The 22,853-nt window shown below is 41.1% G+C and overlaps 1 protein-coding gene across 1 annotated transcript; it reads left to right on the plus strand.

Moving 5' to 3' along the window:
* Positions 1 to 3,326: 3,326 nt before the first annotated feature.
* LOC307084306 (gamma-glutamyl hydrolase) lies at positions 3,327 to 20,959 on the plus strand. Its single transcript, XM_079748637.1, has 10 exons — positions 3,327 to 3,460; positions 3,691 to 3,814; positions 4,278 to 4,392; positions 4,922 to 4,972; positions 5,591 to 5,675; positions 7,080 to 7,218; positions 18,225 to 18,331; positions 18,657 to 18,747; positions 19,496 to 19,633; positions 19,928 to 20,959. The coding sequence occupies exons 1-10, from the start codon at positions 3,404 to 3,406 to the stop codon at positions 20,047 to 20,049; spliced, it is 1,029 nt and encodes a 342-aa protein (XP_079604763.1). The 5' UTR covers positions 3,327 to 3,403; the 3' UTR covers positions 20,050 to 20,959.
* Positions 20,960 to 22,853: the final 1,894 nt, after the last annotated feature.

A 22,853-nucleotide genomic window follows, 5' to 3' on the forward strand; every position in this document is an offset into this window, starting at 1 on the left:
ACAAACAATATACACACATAAATGCAATGCCAGCTCAGTTCCCCAGACACATTATGACATTCCAACTCACGCACGCTCGCTCGCACATACAGACGCACACACACACACACACACACACACACACACACACACACACACACACACACACACACAACGCCATCGTCACTTTGTTTCAGTCTGACGCATTTAGACACAACCACACACATATACGCACAGACACAGATACACACACACACACACACACACACACCTACACACACACACACACACACACACACACACACACACACACACACACACACACACAGACACCCACCACCCCCAGCAGCAGCTGTGGTATGTGAGAGAGTGCATGTTAGTGAGAAAGTGTGTGGCCTCGGGAATGCGTGTGTGTATGTGTGTGTGTGCGTGTGTGTGTGTGTGTGTGTTTAATAATAAACTATGAATATGTACAATACTATACGATAATGTACGGTTCCATATTCTAGACTACTAGTACTGAAGAGAACAGCCTTGCAGAGTCGGTTCACGTTTCATTTCACTTCTTAAGATACGTTTGTAGGGAAGGTTTTGTTTGATAATGTGACTGTGGTGAGGCACTGAAAGTGCTAGACATATAAAGTGATTATAAATATATATTTTATATTATACTATATCATGCTCTATGCTCTACGCTCTATGCTCTTTACTTTGTGCTCTTTGGCATAGCGCAAAGAGCAGAGCAAAGAGCCTTGAGTGATATGCTCTTTGCTCAACGATCTTTGCTCTATGCTCTATTCTTTATGCTCTTTGCTCTTTGCTCAATGATCTTTGCTCCATCTCTATGCTCTTTGCTCAATGCTCTTTGCTCCATGCTCTATGCTGTATGCTCTGCTAAAGATATGCTCTACTGTATATTGTGCACAGTACACTGTATTTACTTCAGTATTTATTTAAGTGTATGTTGGTGGTGCGCACACACGCAACATCAAACATACACAAACACACAATTGTTCACAAGTGACACACACCCCACACACACACACAAACACACACATGTTCCTTTGGCCAAAAAGTCTTACTCTGTCTCTCTCTCTCTCTCTCTCGCCCTCTCTCGCTCTCTCTGTCCCTCTCTATCTTGCCGTCGCTCTCTCTCTAACTCTTTATATCCCTGTCCCTTTCTATCTTCACTCTGACTCTCTCCCTCTTCCACTCTCACTTTCTCTCTCTCTTTCTCTCCATCCCCCTCTCTCCCTCTCTCTCTGCTTCAATTCATTTCGATTCAATTCAATTCCAAGGGCTTTATTAACATGGAAAATATGCGCTACCATTGCCAATACACTAAAACAAAAAAAGACACCCACAAAATAAAAAAGAATACAAACATTTGAAATAGTTCACAATTCAAAACAACAATCTAACATGCAGTCCAATAAAGTGAAATAGTATTGGGCTTGGAGTTGACCATGGAAATCTGAAAAGTGGATCGTTATAAATTGAGAATGGAGTCATAGAAGTTTCATAAAGAAGCACAGTGACTACCTCTTGGGGGGATCTGGCCATCTGTGAGTTCTGGAGGATTACAGAATGGCTGGTACCGCCATGATGACCGCCGGCCTGGCCCGTTCCACAGCAATTACAATTTAATTGATTAATAAATTAATAAATTAATAAACACAGAAAGAAATTGGGCATGTAGAGCCAATCTGAGTGAGAAATTAATTCTCTCTTTTTCTCTCTCCCTCCCTCTGCCTCTCTCTCTCTATCCTCACCTTCCCTTCCCCCCCTCTCTTTCTTTTTCTATTGATGTGCACATAGCAAAATAGTGTTTGTGTGTGTGTGTCTGTGTGTGTGTGTGCACATGTGCGTGCAAGGTTGCGTCGTGTGTGTGGGTTTGTGCAGTGTATGTTTTTCGGTGTGCGTGTGTGTGTCTGTGTGTGCTTCTGTGTGTGTCTGTGTGTGCTTCTATGTTATAGGTGCAATCTATGTTTGAGATGAAAAACACAACAGGTTGCATTAGCTTTCAATTGCTCATAAGGCTAGCGGTCGCAATGCCCATGAGCTCAACCTCTACTGTTCCTGACAAGCTAGTTGTTTTCAAGGTGCTACGCCCAGAGGGTGTGCTAGTAAAAATGGTCCATTGAAACTAAGTTTCACCCAGTCTGCCATTTAGATAGACTATATATTGCAAATAACTTAAAAATGCTACGTGATGACCTCATTCATCAAAATTACCTCTGAACTCGTCCAACATCACACAAACACATCCCCCCCCCCACACACACACACACAATAAAGCACACGTACGTAGGTACACACACACACACACACACACACACACACACACACACACACACACACTTCAAGTCTACCTAAAACTGTAAAATGACGTAATTCACTGTAAGCACACTTTTGGTTCGTTCCCATGGAGGGTACTTCTGTGAGAGTTGTGCGAACTCTAGTGGTAATTCACTGGAAGTGCACGACAACGCTGTCCCTGCAGTAAATCTATTGATCCATGAAGAGTCCTGCGGTAGTAGAAACTGCTGCTATCAGCACTTTAACTCGAACACCCTCTTTCTATCATTCTCTCCCTTGTTTTCTGCTGCCTGCCTACCCATGTGCGCCCCCCCCCCCCCGCTCTCTCTCTCTCTCTCTCTCTCTCTCTCTCTCTCTCTCTCTCTCTCTCTCTCTATGTCACCTCAGGTTATCTGCCTATTTCTCAAACGATTTTAAGGCAATTCAAAGGGCTGAATAAGCATGCCATCGATCGGACACGAACATTTACATTGCCAAATAACAGAACAATTTGTTTAGTTATTTGGCAATGTAAATGAACAATATTATGTGAGGAAAACACAAGATACAATCAAACAGTCAGAAATACATTACAATAACTAAATGTGTACATAGTGGAACAGTAAACGACTAAACAAAGAGTACAGGACAGTGTAAACATTGTGATTTGTGTAGGTTATAAACACGCACTCTCGCTTCCTCTGTGTGTTAATATGTGCGCCACTATTCATAGGACATTCACATTATGACACACACACCCAACCACAAACACAACGATTCTGATTCAGAGCCTAGGCCTAGTTTATCAATCCCAAAGGACATTGTTTATCTGCTCGAGAAAGAAAAGAACAGCCCTATAAAAGCTATGATAAAATAGCATAGCCTACGACAAAAATATGAAGTTGTTCGACTTCACCATCGAAGTCGAGGATCTTTACTCAAAATGCAACATAAAATATACCTATAGGCCCACATATAACCTACGTAGGCTACATAGACACAAATATATGACGCTGGGTCGACGCGGTTGGTTCGGTCGTCGTATTAACGGCGAAGAAAGGGGACGATCTACTGGTTCCCGTTCTTCTACTGGTCACAGTTCTACGTAACGTAGGCGAGTCCTTTAATGGTTAAACACGTGACCGACGCGCACCGGCAGGTTCATCAGGAAGACGAGGCGCTGGTAATAAACCGCGTCCCAATCAACAGAATCAAACGTTTTCGGCTTCGGCGTCCATCGCCTCGAATCCCTGGAAGAAAACATCCTGCCTCGCAATTTAGACTTTGGCGAGGACTGAGCTATAGACACCTCCAGCTCGGAGACACGCGTGTCGTTTTGCTGTATTTAAATTGTAAATCCGAGAGGCCACGGTTGATAATCTCGTGGTTGTGTTTTTTCTGCCGTATATTCAGCCACCTTGTTGGATGTATTCGCCTGCTGCTGCCGTCGTCGCGGTGCTTGGCGCCTGCCTTTGCGGCGCGCCTGTCGTGGTGAAAGCGCGGAACCCCGAGCCGTTGAATTACCGGCCTATTATCGGTGAGACAAACACGCACATAGACATACAAGACACATTGACACGCAGGCACAAACAGGCCTACTTTATAGCTTTCGGTTTATGTTTTCCTCCATGTATAATTGTCTAGAAAGAGGGATGGGGAGAAGAGCGTTTCAGAAAGGGACATACGGAACTGTAGCGACACTATAGTACAATCAGTTACAGTCAGCATATCCCCTGATAAAATGATCAAACTCAAATGCTGTTTATGATTGCTTTAAGGCTAATGCCACTGTAATAGGGATACTGGGATCAAAGTCTATTAATATGCATGTCATTAAGCAGCAGGTAGAGGTTATGATGTCCTCAGGACCACTAGACAGACATGATTACCCTAAAAGCAGCACAGTCAAAGGACTACAAAAAATACTTCACATAATTCTTCATCTATACACAATATGAGTAGCAGCAAGTGTCAACATTACGCCATTGTTTCCTGGGCAGGCGTGCTGGCCCAGGAGAACCTACCTGATGACCTGTCTGCCAAGGGCAACTCCTACATCGCCGCCTGCTACGTTAAATACGTGGAGAGCGCCGGGGCCAGGGTGGTCCCCATCAGGTATGTAAGCTGCCCTCCTATTGGCTGAGACGGCCACTTCAAACTGTACCGACCTGTGTTCGTGTGTCGGCGCCAGGCCTTTCTTTAAGCCAAAGTCTAGTATACGGTTGCGTTAGATATCCGCTGTGGATTTATGGTTCTGCGTCGATGAATACCTAGAAGTCCCCGAAAGTCAGCGTGAAGATGATGTGTCGTACAAATTAGTATTCATGTGAATATAAATTGGTAGAACGTGAAGGAACAGGAAATGAGTCGCAAGTCTGCCTGCCTGAAGGTTGACCTTTCTTTTTTGGATGTGCGCCCCCAACAGCGAGGGGCTCTGTGGGCTATGGGGGTGATGTAGAGTCCCAACACATCTGCGATGGCTAGTCAACATATCCCAAAAGCCTTGAGCGTTCACCTGTAGCCATTCAGCAGGTGTTTCCATCCTAAGGGATCCATAAAGTTAATGTGCTGCACGACAGGCCTTCCAAAAAGAATCAGCTATTGAAATTAATTTTGCCTCTAAATGATATTCTCGTTTCCCCAGAATAAACCTACCGGAAGAGGAGTATGTGAGGATCTTCAACTCCATCAACGGGTAAGTAGAATGCCCCCAGGACCATGGGTGAAGATTCTCAATTTCCATGTTAATTCAGACATCACGAGGAGCCAGTTCAGGTGCGATGGCTGTTCATAATGGGGAGCCTGATCTAGAGTATACCTGCCACATGACACGTTAGCTCAAGATAACCCCGCTAACAGCTGGAGCGGCCACTTATTGCTATCGTCTCATTGGATAGATTTGTGTTCACCAGAAGAAGAATGCTATTGATTCCACTATCGTCATTCTACTACACACGCATATGCGCCAGAATACGTGTATTGGTGTTTTGCATCTTTAATGTTGTATTAAGGGGAGTTACCAGGGAATGTTTTGAATGTTGGATGGTGGCTGTCTTAATTTGTATATGAGATGAAAGGTATTTATAAAAAATACAAAAAAACTGCATAGTAATACTGGTTTATCTGGAAGCTAAGCAGGGCTGGTCCTGGTCCATCCTTGGATGGGGGACCAGTTGGTGCTGGTAGAGGTGTTGGACGGCCAGTAGGGACTGCTCATCCCTCTGGCCTATGTAATATACCCAATTGATGTATTCACCAAAGATACTAACCTTCTCCAACACCCAACCTTACCCCTCTGATTTGCCCTCCCTAGGTTGCTGCTGCCGGGCGGAGACGTGGACATCGAGACCTCTCAGTTCAGTCGGGTCTCCAAGATCTTCTACAGCCTGGCTCTCAAGGTCTTCCTCTCCCCCCCCCCCCCCCCCCCCGTGTGCTGCATGACATAAGCTGGCTGCACACACTGACCCACAAAAAGACGCGTACAACCCTTACCCAAGCCAACTCAGCGCACACTGGCCTGATGTTGGTGGGTGAGGATATGTGTTTGTTAGGGTTAAGTTATCCTTTATTGTTCCTTTTTGGGGGAAATTCTTTCTCTGCTTTCGATCCATCCGGGAGCTGGTGAACACATACACACTTGCACATACACACACAGAGGAGTGACCTTGTCCGAAATCCACACACACGGGGGAACACCCAGAGCAGTGGGCAACAGTTCAGCACCCGGGGAGCAGGTGCCTTGCTCAAGGGCACCTCATCTGTGGATGAGGATGTAGGAGAGTGCTGCACAACTACTCCCCCTGTCCACATTTTTGCCATTTGGTCGGGATTTGCCCCCCCCTCGTGTGCAATCGCCTTCAGTAAGATTATATCAAAGCTCTTGGCATCAGAAAGACGAGGTGAGTCGATTATTAGTGCTAGTCAAGCACATCATAGGGGATGGTACCTGCTTAATTCTGTTTGATTTATCTTTTATTTAAAAGATCTCTATTTCAAATTGATCTGACGGTGTCGGGCCTTGGGTGGTCGACCCCACACCGAAAGGTTCATGGTTCAATCCTCAATGCTCACAGTCGGCCTGTAGGCGTCCTTCAGCAGCATTCTGACTCATAGTTTGACTTGGGTAGCGTAGTGTGGTGCTAGGTGGACAATGCACATCATTCACATATCACACATTCACAGGAACTCAAAAATATTGCAGTTTAGGATTCAAATACTTGCAAATGCACAGGAAAAGAAGGCTTTATAGCTGGGCTGTCAGGGGCTGGCGGGCCAGATTGCATCAGGAGGAAGTTAGATTGCACAGATGGACATTGTAAATTCCTACCATAATTAATACACATACTATAGTTAGTACTCATGGCTCAGTTATCACACCTACTATAGATGCAACACATACTAAAGTTAGAACACCCACTATAGTTAGTACAGCCACTGTCGTTAGTACACATGCTACAGCTATCACACCTATGACACCACTGGAGTAATGGGACCGTTATGTATTACCGCTTATTCCGGGGAATAATAATAAATACAATAACAAGGAATATAACAGTCACAGATAAGATAATAAGGCACAATTACCTTTTATTAATCCCATTCAGGGATATTTGGGGTGACCGATGAAGAACGATGATAATGAGCTCATCAAGACCTCCTCAGAGCCTCAGACGTTGGACCATAGAGACCGTAGTGGTGGAGGAGTATGGTACTCCTAAAAGGAGAACGCTGGTCCACATAGGATGGAGATCTGTGCTGGGTCACTGATGTTTTTTAAAGGGTTTGAATGTCTTCTGCTCCAGGCAAACGATGATGGGGACCACTTCCCCATCTGGGGTACCTGCCAGGGCTTCCAGCAGATGTCGGTGCTCACAGCCAACAAGAACCTTCTGACCCTCACCAACACCAAGGCTGTAGCTCTACCGCTGACCTTGAGCAAAGGTAGATCCTACCCTCACCCCGCCTTTACTACAGCTTACCCTTACCTATCCTCACCTTTACTATAGCTAAAAATGACCTACCCTCACCCCTCTTTTTCTACACTCACCTACCGTCACCTTTACTACAGGGTAAACTCCCCTACCATCACCTTTACTTTAGGTTACACCCACCTGCTGCCCCATTTACCCGAGGTATCATTCATCCAAATTAAACCATAGCCTGTATCAGCAACTTTTCGAACATGGGGATTTTATTTGCTTATTTATATCTATATATTTAAACCCATGCACAAAATGTTGACGTTTTTCTCACTGAGACACCCAAACCTCCCGTCTGAGATCAAGAAAGGTTATGTTATCCTAAAATAACTCGAAACAATGACTTGCAATAAAAATAGATATTCTCTGATTTTGAAAAGAGCTTGAAAGCACTGGAAATGATAGGGAGTCTGTAGTGTTTTGCTATTTTGAGGGGTTATTTAATGTTTGTTGAACTGCATTCTGGGTGTTTCTGCTATTTTCAGACAGAAACCTTTTTAGATGTGTACCTGATTAGCATAAGTCATGTCCCAACACTGAAATTTGCACCATGACTAGGACTAGTCAAGTGGTCCATCTTCCAGACAATAGCTCATAGAAATTAAACCTCAATGTTTTTCTGAAAGTATCCCCAGTGAAAAATCATCTTCAGTGTTATCTAAGGTATCAACAGTATACCATACTGATGAGGCTGTACTGACAATTGAGTTCTACTGTTATTTCATAAAATCCTTCCTAATTTAGTTTTAAACAATAACTACATAGAGTACAGAGTAGAAATAATAACACCTGAAGGTTAATTTATTGGAAATAACTGACTGGTATATTGTAGACAGACAAATAAATTGATGTCCATACCTTAACCCGGCCACACTAGGGAATATGGAAATTAATGTCTTCAGTTTTACATGGACTATGCCGTTTTCTAATGCAGTATGAGTCTCATGGCTGTGGACCACTGAAAGATACCGGACATCATCCTGTAGGAATTAGCTCTTCAATATATATCTATATATCCCTAGTAAAAAGGGAACCCACAATCTACTGTCTAGAAAAAATAGTATCAATAGATATATTTTAAGATGAAGAAATATAAATTGACCCTTGCTACCTTCCACTTCAAGGTGAAACTGGAACCAAATAAGTTTTATAGCTGTATAATAATGTTAGATCAGTAAAACTTGGGCCACTCTCTACTTGATGACCTCACGCACTCCAAGCATGCATCTGTAGCATGGAAACATCACCTTCTAAACTAGATGGGAAATGATTGGCTGGCAGCTGGCAGTCCAGCTCTTGGTAAACACAGGATGGTGCTCCTGTTCAATGTTGTTAACATGGTTTAGGGATGGTCTCTGAAGAACTATAGAAATTGTCTCTGACAGAAGTTGTAGTTATCAGTACCTTACATCATTTGTAACTTGATTAATGTAATTTTGCACATTTACAGCAGGTATATATCATAAGACAGAACATGTGAAAAGCCTGATGTTTTTATTTAGACAGTAGAGTGTGGGATCCCTTTTTACTAGGGATCCTTCTAGATAAATATTAAAGAGCTATTTCCTACCAGTTGCTGTCTGGAAGTGGTATCTGTGACTGGTCGACAGCCATGTCACCCATGGTGCATTTGGTGGGGGGTGAGACTATGCTTATCAGCTGGCATCATACAGTGTGATGCAGTACTTCAGCAGACAATAAATTAAACTAAGCGCCAAATGGACAGAGGAGAAAGCAGCTTTAGGAATCCAAATGCAATGTCAGTTCAAAATGTGTATGTTGTAACGTAAGTTATTCAAACAATACCTTGAGTGGTTTTAAGTACAAAGCCTGAAGGTTAAGATCTGTGAAATAACTTACTGGTTGAATGTAGATAAACAAACAAATACTTATTTATATCAGAAGCCAGCCACACTAGGGAATAAACAAAATGTATCTGTTCAGTTGTACAATGTGACACACAGCAATTACTTTGGAAAAAAAGGATGCTCTGCCCCTCTAATGCACCATGAGTGACGTGGCTGTGGACCAGTCAGTAATATCACTTCCAGACACACTACTGCAGGAATAAGCTCTTTTATATTTATCTAGAAAGATCCCTAGTAAAAAGGGATCTTACTCTACTGTCTAAAATATAATGATCTGAAGCAAAACCTAATAAAGGGCTATAGACCTTATCACCAGGCCTTTGTTGTTCATAAAATCCTTCCTAAACTATCAGATATATTTTGCAATGAATACATTTGCCAGGTTTAAGTAGAAAAAAAACAGTTGTATACCTTTACAGTAATGTTGGATCAGTTAAACTGTTGCTAGGGTCTAATAGGTGTCCTCACACATTCCCAACATGCATCTGAAGCATGTCAACATCACCTTCTAAACTAGATGGAAAATGTGAAGTTTATGATTGACTGGCAGCTAGCGGTCCAACCCCTGGTAAATACAACAAAATAATTGTTTGTCAGGATGGTGCTCCTGTTAGATTAATGTTATTAACATGGTTTAAGGATGGTTCAAAAAATGATAGAAGTGACTGAAGTTGTAGTTATTGGCACCTTACTTGATTCGTGACTAGATTCATGTAATTACCACATTTCCAGCAGCTATAATTCATAAGACAAGAAGATGTGGAACTCCTGATGGTTTTCTGTTGACAGTATTGTGTGGGATCCCTTTTTACTAGGGATCCTTCTAGATAAATATTAAAGAGCTAATTCCTGCCAATCTGCGTCCGGAAGCGGTATCTATAACGGGTGGACAGCTGGTTCACTCATGGTGCATTTACATAGAGAGGGTGAGACTATGCTTATCAGCTGACATCATACAGTGTGATGCAGTACTTAAGCAGACAGTAAATTAAGCTATGTGCTTATTGGACAGAGTAGATTGCGGCTTCAGGAATCCAAATGCAATGTTAGGCTGTAATCCATTTGGATGGTATGTTGGTACGTGCAAGTCGTAAGTTGCAAATCTTCCAGCTTTCTTGCGGAATTTGCGGAGGCACGTCCCCTTTTGGTCATAGTATATTTCCTGTTTCTCATTGGTCATTGTTGTTGTTAGCTACAATAGCCTCCAGCTCGAAAACAAACAACACAACTTTACATTGTATTGCACGCACAGCAAGACCGTGCAATGCATAAATTGGTGACTGGCATTAAGGAGCAATGTCATCAAGTGTGTAAAAGCATTTAAAATCTACATTTAAATGACCAACGTCATACAAAGAAAATAAATCTCTTTACGGGCGCAGCCATTTTTGTTGACGAGTATTACGTTCGGCCTCACTGAACTCGCTCTACTTTCAAAGTGACGAGATACTACGACCAAAAGTGGGTGTGCCTCAGTGAAATGCCGCAAGAAAGCTAGGAGATTTGCAATTTACAACTTGCACGTAACGGCGTACCATCCAAATGGATTACAGCATTCGTACAAATGTGTATGTTACAAAGTAAGTTATTCAAATAATACCCTGAGTCATTTTAAATACAAAACCTGAAGGTTAAGCTCTGTGAAATCGTTCCCAACCTTTCAGATGTGTTTTATGTATATAAAATTATTTACTTTTGTTAGTTATCAGACATTTTTATACTTTTATCCAAAGTTTCTACAAGCTGAAACTGGGACCAAATCGGTAATATAGCATGACTACAGTAATTGAATCAGCAACATTTTTGCTAGGCTCTACTAGGTGACAATCCCAGCATGCATCAGCGGCGTATTAATATCAAGACATGTGTAGTCACCTTCTGAACCAGATGGCAAACGTAATGTACTTGCTTTACCAGGGTAGGTAGCTGTCCAGCCCATTTTAAATACTGACGATGGTGCTGCTGTTATATTAATTGTTTTAACATGTTTCCAGTATGTTGAGGAAACTATAGACTTTAGATGTAATTTACTGATGCTTCCATAAGGTATATTCTGTAAAAAATAAGCACGTGGAGCTCAATGCATAATTCTCTAGCCAATGAAGTGGGATACCTTCTTACTAGGGATAGATAAATATTAAAGCACTAATTCCTATAGGGTGATCTTTGGAAGTGGTATATGTTACTGGTCCACAGCCAGGTCACTCATGGTGCATTTGAAGGACTTGACTTATTCTAATCTGGAACATATCAAAAGGTTTAACTCTCTACCACTGAATATGAAACGCCCAGAAAATGGGGATTGTTACAGGTTACACATTATACCTTTAATAGATATCTGACATTTTTCTCCCTCTGTTAGATGGGTGAGAAAACTTGGTAATTGTTTAGATTAATATAACTACCATGACGTTGGCTGATTTGTATAGTCCCGCCCCCTCCACTTTAATGCACCACGAGTGACACGGTTGTTGGCAAGATTCAGATACTGCTTCCAGACACCACACTGTAGGAGTTAGCGCTTTAATATTTATCTAAAAGGATCTCTATTAAAAGGGGATCCCACACCCTGTCTAATGATAAGTCATGATGCTGAATTTATTTACAAACTAAGGTACTGATAACTAACGTCTGCAAAAGAGACTTTTCAGCCCATCCCTAAACAATGTTAATAGCATTAATAATGTAACCGGAGCACTGTCCTGTGTTTACCAAAGGCTGCTTGAAGTACACAACCTGAATGTTAAGTTCTGTGAAATCCTTCCTTTCAGATATGTTTTATATAAATATTTACTTTTGTTAGTTATCACTGTTGACACTCTTTATCCACATTTTCTACCAGTTGAAACTTGGACCAAATCAGTAATATAGCATTACAGTAATGATTGTTTGATCAGCAAAACAATATTCAGTAAGAAGAGAGCATTTGGCTCCTTGCATTCACCTTTAGTCAGTGAATTGTGTGTGATCCCTTTTTACAAGGGATCCTCCTTATATTCATTTCAAAGAGCTATTTCCGACGTAGAGTGTTCTGCAAGTGATAGCTGTGATTGGTCAACGGCCATCATAGGCCATGTCACTCATGGTGCATTAGAAGGGCGGGACTTGACTTATGCTAATCCAAAAAAAGGTTTAAGCTTCTACAACTGAATATGAAACACCCAGAAAATGGGTGTGTGTTTTAGTTTTGCATCGTTCCACCACCTCCACGTTAATGAACCATGAGTGACACGGTTGTTGACAAGTATCACATACCGCTTCCAGACCAAGATCTGTGGGGATTAGCGCTTTAATATTTATCTAGAAGGATCCCTAGTAAAAAGAGATTGCACACTCTACTGTCTAAAGGAAAGCAATAAGGAGTTCCACATGCTCTGTTTATATACCTGCTGGAAATGTGTTAAAATACATGAATGTAGTTACAAACTAAGGTACTAATAACTAACTTCTGCAACAGGAAGCTAGTTTTTCAGTTCAAGTTTAAGACATCCTGCACATGAGAACAAGTGTAACACATTCTGCACATCACAACAACTACCATGACGTCAGCTCATTCGCATAGTTCCGCTCTGGAAGTGATGTATGTGATTGGTCCACAGCCATGTCACTTATGGTGAATTAGAAGGGCGGGACTTGAATTATGCTTATCGGGAACATATCAGAAAGTTTAAGCTTCTACAACTGAACATGAAACACCCAGAAAATGGGGATTGTTACACATTACACATTATACCTGTGTGTGTGTGTGTGTGTGTGTGTGTGTGTGTGTGTGTGTGTGTGTGTGTGTGTGTGTGTGTGTGTGTGTGTGTGTGTGTGTGTGTGTGTGTGTGTGTGTGTGTGTGTGTGTGTGTGTGTTTGTATGGATTTAGCATTTCAATGTCAGATGGGTGAGAAAACTCGGTATTTGTTTAAATTACCGAGCAATTTAAACAATTACTGTGAAAAGCGGCATAAATTGGTAAAAAACACTTCAGAGGATTTAAAATAAACTGGTATACAAATTTCACATAACCAAGTGCAAGACATCCTGCACATGAGAACAAGTGTAACACATTCTGCACATCACAACAACTACCATGACGTCAGCTCATTCGCATAGTTCCGCTCCCATCCACTTTAATGCACCATGAGTGACAAGGCTGTTGGCAATTCACAGATACCGCTTCCAGACAGCACACTGCAGGAAATAGCTCTTTAATATTTATCTAGAAGGATCCCTAGTAAAAAGGGATCCCACTCCCAACTGTCCAAAGAAAACCAACAGGTGTTCCACATTTTCTTGTTTTATGAATAATAGCTGCTAGAAATGTGTAAAAATACCTGAATGTATTTATAAAATAAGATAATAACTAACTTCGGTCACAGCAGACTTCTTTAGGTTTTTAGATCATGCCTAAACCATGTTCATAACATTAATAATATAACAGGGGCACCATCCGGACTAATAATTGTCTTTTTGAGTGTTTACCAGGGTCTGGACAGCCAGCTGCCAGTCAATCAGTTACTTTACATTTCCCATCTAGTTTAGAAGGTGATGTTTACAAGCTAGATGCATGCTGGGAATGTGCAAGTAGAGCCTAGCCTCAGTTTTGCTGATCCAACATTACTGCAGAGCTATACAACTAATTTGGTTCCTGAAGGAGAAAAAGTAACAAGGGTCAATTTATATTGAGTCATTGCAGAATATTTCTGAGCGGTTAGCAAGGACTTTATGAGCAACAGAAGACCTGGTAATAATTGTTTACAAAATATATTTAGGTGTATGTTTTGTTAGTTTAATTTTTGTGGGATCCCTTTTTACGAGGGATCCTTCTAGATAAATATTAAAGAGCTAATTCCTACCATATGGTGTCTTGAATTGATATGTGTGACTGGTCCACAGCCATGTCACTTCTGGTGCATTAGAGGGGTGAGTCTTCCTTTACTCCAAATAAATAAATATATAAATATTAAAGAGCTAATTCCTACAGCACGGCCTATGTTTGAATGTAAATGATCCAAACAGCACCTTGAGTGTTTCAAAATACAAAAGCTGAAGGTTCAATTCTGTGAAATAACTCACTGGTAGACTGTAGATACACAAACATATACAAATACCAGAACCCAGCCACACTAGGGAATAGTCAAATGAATGGGTTCAGTAAAGGAAGACCTTCCCCTTTAATGCACCATGAGTGACATGGCTGTGGATCAGAAAAAAAGTTTGAGAGTTGGACTTGGACTCGACTTGACTTTGGTGTGACTTTGACTTGGACTCGACTTGCCTTTCCCTGTCTTGACTTGGGACTCGACTCGGACTTGACTGCTAAGACTTGGGACTTGCCAAACAGTGACTTTGTCCCATCTCTGCTAAATACTATTATTAGACAGCATGGTGCTGCTGTTACATCATTAATGTTATCAACATATTTGAGGGATGGTCTGGATGACTATAGACATGGTCTGTGATGCTGCTTTTAATTAATGTAATGAACTACTCATATTTAAATATTGAGTTAATTATTATAATATACTTACATTTCCATCATATATATAGCTATACAAGAAGATCATGATTATTTTCATTCAGACAGTAAAGTGTGGGATCCCTTTCTACTAGGGATCCTTCTGGATAAATATTAAAGAGCTAATTCCTGATGATAGAAGTCTGGAGGCTGCATCTGTGATTAGCCCACAGCCATGTCACTCATGGTGCTTTAGCGGTGATGGGGCAGACTGTTGTTCATAATGTTCTTCCTAACATCTCAGATAAATGTAGAAATAAATGAATGTAAATTGACCCTTTTATATAGCTGTACAATAATGTTTGATCAGTAAAACTGGGGCTCCACTTGGTGTCATCACACACTCCCAGCATGCATCTGTAGCATATTAACATCACCTTCTAAACTAGATGGGAGATGTAAAGTTAATGATTGTCTGGCAGCTAGCTGTCCATCCCTTGGTAAACACAACCAAATACTATTACTATTCAGGATGGTGTCCCTGTTAGATTATTAATGATATTAACATGATTTAGGGATGGTCATAAAAACGATAGTAGTCATAACAGAATAATCAGTTAAAAGTTCCTTACTTAGTTAGCTACTTGATCCTTAAAATTTGCAGAATTTCCACAGGTATTTCATGCAGAACTCCAGATGGTTTTCTTTAAACAGAATAGTGTGGAATCCGTTTTTTACTAGGGATCTTTCTAGATAAATATTAACGAGCTAATTCCTACACTGTTGTGTTTGGAAGCAGTATATGTGACTTGCAAACAGGCTTGTCACTCATGGTGCATTAAAGTGGAGGGGGTGGAACTATGCAAATCAGACATCAGCTGTTTCCATTGGAGAAATTGAGACCAAATCATTAAAATGGCAGGACAGAAATCTTGGATCAGGAAAACTGGGGCCATAGTCTATTAGGTGATGTCCCACACTCCCAGCATGCATCTGTGGTGTGTAAACCTTCTAAATCAGCAGGTAAACATAAAGAAAATGATTAACCGTGGCAGACAGCTGTCCAGTCCCTTGTAAACATACTAAATACTTTTATTAGACAGCATGGTGCTGCTGTTACATCATTAATGTTATCAACATATTTGACGGATGGTCTGGATTACTATAGACATGGTCTGTGATACTGCTATTAATTAATGTAATGAGCTAATCTTCTTTAAATGTTTAGTTTATTATTGTAATATACTGACATTTCCATCATATATCTATACAAGAAGATCATGATTATTTTCTTTCAGACAGTAAAGTGTGGGATCCCTTTTTACTAGGGATCCTTCTGGATAAATATTAAAGAGCTAATTCCTGATGATAGTAGTCTGGAGGCTGCATCTGTGATTAGGTTCAGTAAAGGAAGACCCGCCCCTTTAATGCACCACGAGTGACATGGCTGTGGATCAGTCAAAGATATATTTCCTAGTGTAAACTAGAAAATTGATCTTTAATATTTCTCTAGAACTATTCCTCGTTAAAAGGGGCCACGCACTTTGTCTAAATACAATTATGAAAAGAACGACAATCTGATGAAGTGTTGTTCATAATTTTTTTCCTAACCTCTCAGACATATTTAGCAAGAGATAAATGTAATTTTGGCTACTTTTGTCTTAAAGGTGAAACTGTAACAAAATGATTTATATAGCTGTACAGTAATGTTGGATCAGTAAAACTGGGACTCGGCTCTACTAGATGTCCTCACACTCTCCCAGCATGCATCTGTAGCATGTAAACATCACCTTTTAAACTAGATGGGAAATGTTACGCTAAGGATTGGATGGCAGCTAGCTGTCCAGCCTCTGGTAAACACACAAAAAACTATTATTAGTCAGGATGATGCTCCTGTTAAATTATTAATGTTATCATATTTTAGGGATGGTCTGAATTGTAATTTACAGCGGGTATATTCCATAATCAAAGAGCATGTGGAGGTTGTGATGATTTTATTTAGACAGTAGAGTGTGGGATCCCTTTTTACTAGGGATCCTTCTAGATAAATATTAAAGAGCTAATTCCTACAGTGTGGTGTCTGGAAACCGTATTTGTGACTTGCCAACAGCCTTTTCAGTCATGGTGCATTAAAGTGTAGGGGGCGGAACTGTGCAAAACAGCTGACGTCATGGTAATTATATTAATCTAAACAATTAGAGAGTTTTCTCCACCATCTAAGTGCACATGCAACTGCACAACTACACACCCAAATCATACTCACAGAGGGAGAAAAATATAAGATCTCTACCTCTGTGAAATTGAGATCAAATCAGTAAAATAGCAGTACAGAAATCTTGGATCAGCAAAACTGGGGCCATACTCTTCTAGGTGATGTCCCACACTCCCAGCATGCATCTGTGGTGTGTAAACCTTCTAAATCAGCAGGTAAACATAAAAATGATTAACCGCGGCAGCCAGCTGTCCAGTCCCTTGTAAACATACTAAATACTACTATTAGACAGCATGGTGCTGCTGTTACATCCTTAATGTTATCAACATATTTGAGGGATGGTCTGGATGACTATAGACATGGTCTGTGATACTGCTTTTAATTAATTATTTATTAGGGCATTTACTCTTATTTAAATATTGAGTTAATTATTATAATATACTGACATTTCCATCATATATATAGCTATAGAAGAAGATCATGATGGTTTTCTTTAAACAGAAAAGTGTGGGATCCCTTTTTACTAGGAATCCTTCTAGATAAATATTAAAGAGCTAATTCCTACACTGTTGTGTTTGGAAGCAGTATATGTGACTTTCAAACATGTTTTTTACTCATGGTGCATTAAAGTGTAGGGGGTGGAACTATGCAAATCAGACATCAGCTGTTTCCATTGGAGAAATTGAGACCAAATCATTAAAATGGCAGGAGAGAAATGTTGGCTCAGCAAAACTGGGGCCATACTCCACAAGCAACGTCCCACTCTCCCAGCATGCATCTGTAGTGTTTAAACAGGCAGTCCACATCTAAATCAGCAGGTAAACATAAAGAAAATGATTAACAGCAGTAGCCAGCTGTCCATCCTCTGGTAAACACACTAAATAGTATTATTAGTCAGAATGGTGCTGTTGTTACATCATTAATGTTATTGACTGGATCTGGATGACTATAGTCATTGTCTGTGATACCGACGACTCATACATATATAATTTATTTCTACAAGAGCATGAGGAGCTCCTGATTATTTCCTTCAGACAGCAGTGTGGGATCCCTTTTTACTAGGGATCCTTCTAGATACATTTTAAAGAGCTACTTCCTGAGGATAGAAGTCTGGAGGCCACATGATTAGACATGTCACTCATTGTGCTTTAGACGGGAAGGGGCGGAGTGTATGTAAACTAATAGGATGCTTGTAGCCAATATGTCCCGCCCACTTAACACTCAAGAAGTGATTAACATTGCATTGGACCGTATATGGTTCTGGGCTACCAGCTCAAGTGTTGCTTGTAATGCACCACTAAACTAAGTGGTTAGTAAACTAACTAGGTTTTCATTAATCCTTCTCATTGTGTGTGTGTGTGTGTGTGTGTGTGTGTGTGTGTGTGTGTGTGTGTGTGTGTGTGTGTGTGTGTGTGTGTGTGTGTGTGTGTGTGTGAACACACAGGGGCCAAGTCTAGTCGTCTGTTCCAGTCTTTCCCAGAAGATGTCATGCAGTCGCTGTCTGAACAAAACATCACGTCCAACTTCCATAGCTGGAGCCTGTCTCTGCAGGTGAGCGCTGCTGCTCTCCGCCTTCCTCTTATTGGCCTTCCCTCCCTCCTCTTCTATACTACATTATCCTTCTCCCCTGTTCTGTTTTGCCATATTCTCCCTTCCCACCAAATTTTCTTCTCTTCTTCTTAACCCATCCCTCCTCGTTTGGCAGCTGGTAAACCTTTCTCGACTCTCGTTTCTTCTCTTTTCCCCCTTCGCTTCTACCCTGCTCTTCTGTCCTTCTCATCGTCGTGGTCAAAACTCGACTGTTAAATTTTAATAACATTATGTCCCTTTTTAATTTCAACCACTACACTAACTCTTTGACCTGAATCTCTCACAGAACTTCAGCCGAAACGCCAAGCTAAAGAGATTCTATAAGATTCTGTCCATCAACACGGACGGCAAAGTTGACTTCATCTCCACCATGGAAGGTACGGTACACTTATAATATGCTGTCACGGCACTACTGGACTGTGATGGTTAATTGTACTTCGTGTTAGTCTTGCGGGCATGTAGTTCCTGTTTCTTTAATGGCCCTATGTTTGTATTTCCTGGCCATGTTCGAAAACCCTCAATTGTTCATTAGTGCACGACATAGGGACATTTTGTGATGATGTTTGAGTGTAGCAATCTGGTTACCTTATTAAAGTTCACTTCTTGATACCCTTAATGCACCGTAAAAATAAGTGAACAATTGATGTACACTTGTTCACTTATTTTTGTTGTATGTTATAGATTATCACGTTGTAGTCCAAGTGTATATAGCCTGATCGAAACTATACGGTAAGAACGCGAGGGCAAAGTTCTTAAGATGCACTTTCAGGAGTGCAAATTCGAACACTGTATTTTCACCACGGCTTATCCACGTTTATAATATCCTCCATCGCATCATCACATCGCTTAACCTAAGTGCAGACGGATTCCATCAGCACCGTGGTTGTCCTCCTTCAGATCTTTCCTTGACCGAATGGCTTTTTCCACCGAGTTCAAGAAAACGTGGGTTGGAAAGGACATAGGATGCAATTTGTTTGACTCTGTACTTCCTGGTCTGTCTGATGTGCCTGTCAATGTACTTCCTGGTCTGTCTGACGTGCTTGTCAATGTACTTCCTGGTCTGTGATGTGCATGTCAATGTACTTCCTGGTCTGTCTGACGTGTGTGTCCTGTCTCCTGCCCCAGCCTATCGGTACCCGTTCTACGCGGTGCAGTGGCACCCAGAGAAGAGCCCCTTCGAGTGGGTGGACAAGCCGGGCATGGTCCACCTGGGGTCCGCCGTCAGAGCCTCCTTCTACACCGCCTCCTTCTTCATCTCAGAGGGTGAGGAGCAGGGAGGGAGGAGGGAGGGAAGGGGGGGATGAGAATGAGGGAGGGAGGAAAAAGGTAGTTGAGTTGGGGTGGTAGAGATGGAGGGCGGTAGAGACGGAGAGAGGCGACTGAGGTTGAGGAAGATGATGCAATAAAGAATGGATTTGGTTGGTTCGGTTCACCTGAAATGGTTTTCCAAATCAACTCTTGTAACTTTCCAGCCTTCTATTTCTCTCTCTCCATCCTATTCCTCTTCCTCTCTCCCTCTCTCCCTTTCTCTATCCCCTGCCACCCTTCTTTCAACAGCGATGAAGAATTTCCACAACTTCTCCAGCGCAGCAGAGGAAGACAAAGCTCTCATCTACAACTTCTCCCCAGACTACAAAGGACAGGGAGCTATCTTCTCCCAGAACTACTACTTTGACTAGCGATCTTCATTGAGACCCAGGTCCCAGCAGGACTCCCCTAACACCCCAGCTAACCTCTCCACCTCTGGGCTGGGTGTGCCTCTGACCCCCTTGGTTCCTCCTGGTTCCTGCTAATCTTCATGGTGTCTGTAACTAATCTTTTCTCCTCTTCTCTTTCCTCCTCCTCTGTTTCTCCCCATCTCTCCTTCTCTTATCAGAGTGGCTTATTCAGTTTCTTAGTCATCGGGTTTAGTCAGGCTTAGTTAGAGATTACTTATCGAGATAATTTCAAATGGAGACTCTGTGTCACCAAAACATGTGTTGTGTGGTTTATGTCATCTTATTATTCCTGAGTGGGACACAATATTGGGTGTTTGAAGAGCTAAAAGAGAAATATCTTCCTTAAAAGAGAGATAAATCGCTGCAGAGATAATGTTCACTTTAAGAGATATCTATGTCTGAGGAGAAATATCTTCAGCCAAAGAGGTGTATGTTAATCGAAAGATGTCGTTTCAACTAAAAAGAGATCCTGACCATGATGATAATTATATTTATTGGTTTTTAATTAAAAAAACAATTGTTTCTCTCTGACACAAGCTGTCTCTCAAAGAAAGGCACATCTACATTTGTTTATTCATGGGTAAAAATGATATGAGAGATTGGGAAAGTTATTTTTCTCTTTATATTTATTTTTTGATATGATGAGTGATGATGAGTTTTAAAATGCTAATATCATGTTCTCTCTCTGTGAAGATCTTAATGTAGTTTCAGAATGTACAAGATGTTGTGCTGTGTCACCCTGTGTGTAGCTTACTGTGGTTGACTGACTTCTGCATTTTGTAGAAAGGGCAACGGTCATATTTGTTACAGTAACCTTATCACATGTTGCGTTATCTAGCTCTGTGGCTTCAAATCGATGCATTGATTGTATGAGTGGAGCTTGTTTGCTTGCAAATAAAGTAGTAAAACCTAATAGTGGCTTCTCTGGTTTATCCTATAAACTCGCTAGATGGCGCCACTGCATACAGCGATTTAGTTTATACTGAGTCATAAAACTTGCTAAAATAAACAGCCTTCTTGCCAAAAACATGATCAAATAGAAATTTAATTGTAGAACTTTAATGAGTTAATTTGGAGTTACTGAACCATAACCTACAAAGAAAACCAAACCATTGATGGTTGGAGTGAATGTATAAACAATGGCGGTTCTACACGGGGAAACCGGGTAACCCCCCCCCCCCCCCATGCGACGCATCGTTCTACACGGGTAAATTCGAGCGGCGCACCCAAACAACGTGCTGCTGCTGCTCGGTGAGCGAGAGCTCAGCGACTCTTGGAGAAAGGAGCCACCATTTCTCCCGTTGCAAGAGTCGAAGCTAAGCAAAACGATTTCATTTCATTAGTGACTTGTTGTTCTTGCACATAACCGTGTTACTGTAGTTCCTCACACTGATGATGAAATTAAGTTTGTAAATGTCTGGTCTCGATATAGTTAGAAACTTAATCATATCTAAGCAAACTCTTCGAAGCAGAAGTGAGTATCCAAATGTCAGTATCCTTGCTAGGTCTAGGATAAACAATGTTGTGATGTTAACCACGTATTTTCATCCGTTTTGGCTGCTGCAGTGGGATAACAAATACATTTGAGTAAAGAGTAGTAGGCTATCTGGCCGTGTTAAGTAGGGAGTGATGGTTATGCAACAAAATCTAATGCATGCCACTACGCTTCTTTTCTTCTTATAGCAGCCATCATTAAATGAGGAAAGGACAGTAAAACAGGGTAGTTTCCTTTGAGCTCTTTAGACTGTGCAAGATTGCTGTAAGCCTTCCTGTAAACTCAGCCTCTTGGGAACACAGTTTCTCCAAACTGATAAAATAAAGAGGGAATGGCACATTGTTTTGCACTTCGTTGTACCCTGGAGTTTTTTTTCACAACGACACACTGTATGTGAATACCCTGTACTGTATTTTTAATTTTTGATTGTTTATGGCCCTACCTCTCTTGCGCGCTTGTACAAAGCAAATGTTTATGTGACTTTGATGATTAAGGGCATAAGCTCCATCAATCTAAGATAGTTTGACAGAAAAATACAGACTGGTGAAGTTATAAACTCTTGTACAAATTAAATGTTTGATGATTTTAAAGTAAAATAAAGCATATAATCTTTAAATATAATATTTTGCCTTTTCTTTGTGCCCCTCTGGTAAAACACTGGCCCCTCCTTGCCCCCCTAGTAAAATGTGTCTAGAACCGCCACTGTGTATGAATCAACTTGTAACCCATTCGCATAACGTTATTTGTAGATCTTCCACTAGGTGGCAGTATAAGTTCACTAAATCCCCAACTCGACCACAGAGGGACGTATTTAAACCGTCGCTTCTCCGATTGGATTAATAGCCTACTGCCCTACTTGTTCACAAGAAGACCAATGTTTTACTAGGTCAGTTTAATGTGATATGATCTGGTTTTACCCTTATTCTTAATTTGAACACTATTTGGGGTATTCTGTTTATCCTTCTCTTGTATGTTTTGTATGTATGTCGTATTTATTCAATATAGGCCTATATTAATTATTATAATGTACATATATATATATTATAAGTATTTCCACTTGTGGTTTCACAAACTGGCATCTGGGTATACCTTCCAGCATACTGTAGATCTCCTGTCCAAACCGTATTTGTGTGATGTATTTCCCACACTTGTAATAGAACATGGTTTTGATGAATGACTAGTGTTTTTGTTTTAATAAGACAGGAGATTGGAGCACGAAATGCAACCAATTACACATTTCTTCCCTGAAGCCCATTAATTATGAAGGTCT

Source organism: Pollachius pollachius, assembly GCF_949987615.1.
Source record: "Pollachius pollachius genome assembly, chromosome: 12".
In the NCBI taxonomy this organism is placed as follows: Eukaryota; Metazoa; Chordata; class Actinopteri; order Gadiformes; family Gadidae; genus Pollachius; species Pollachius pollachius.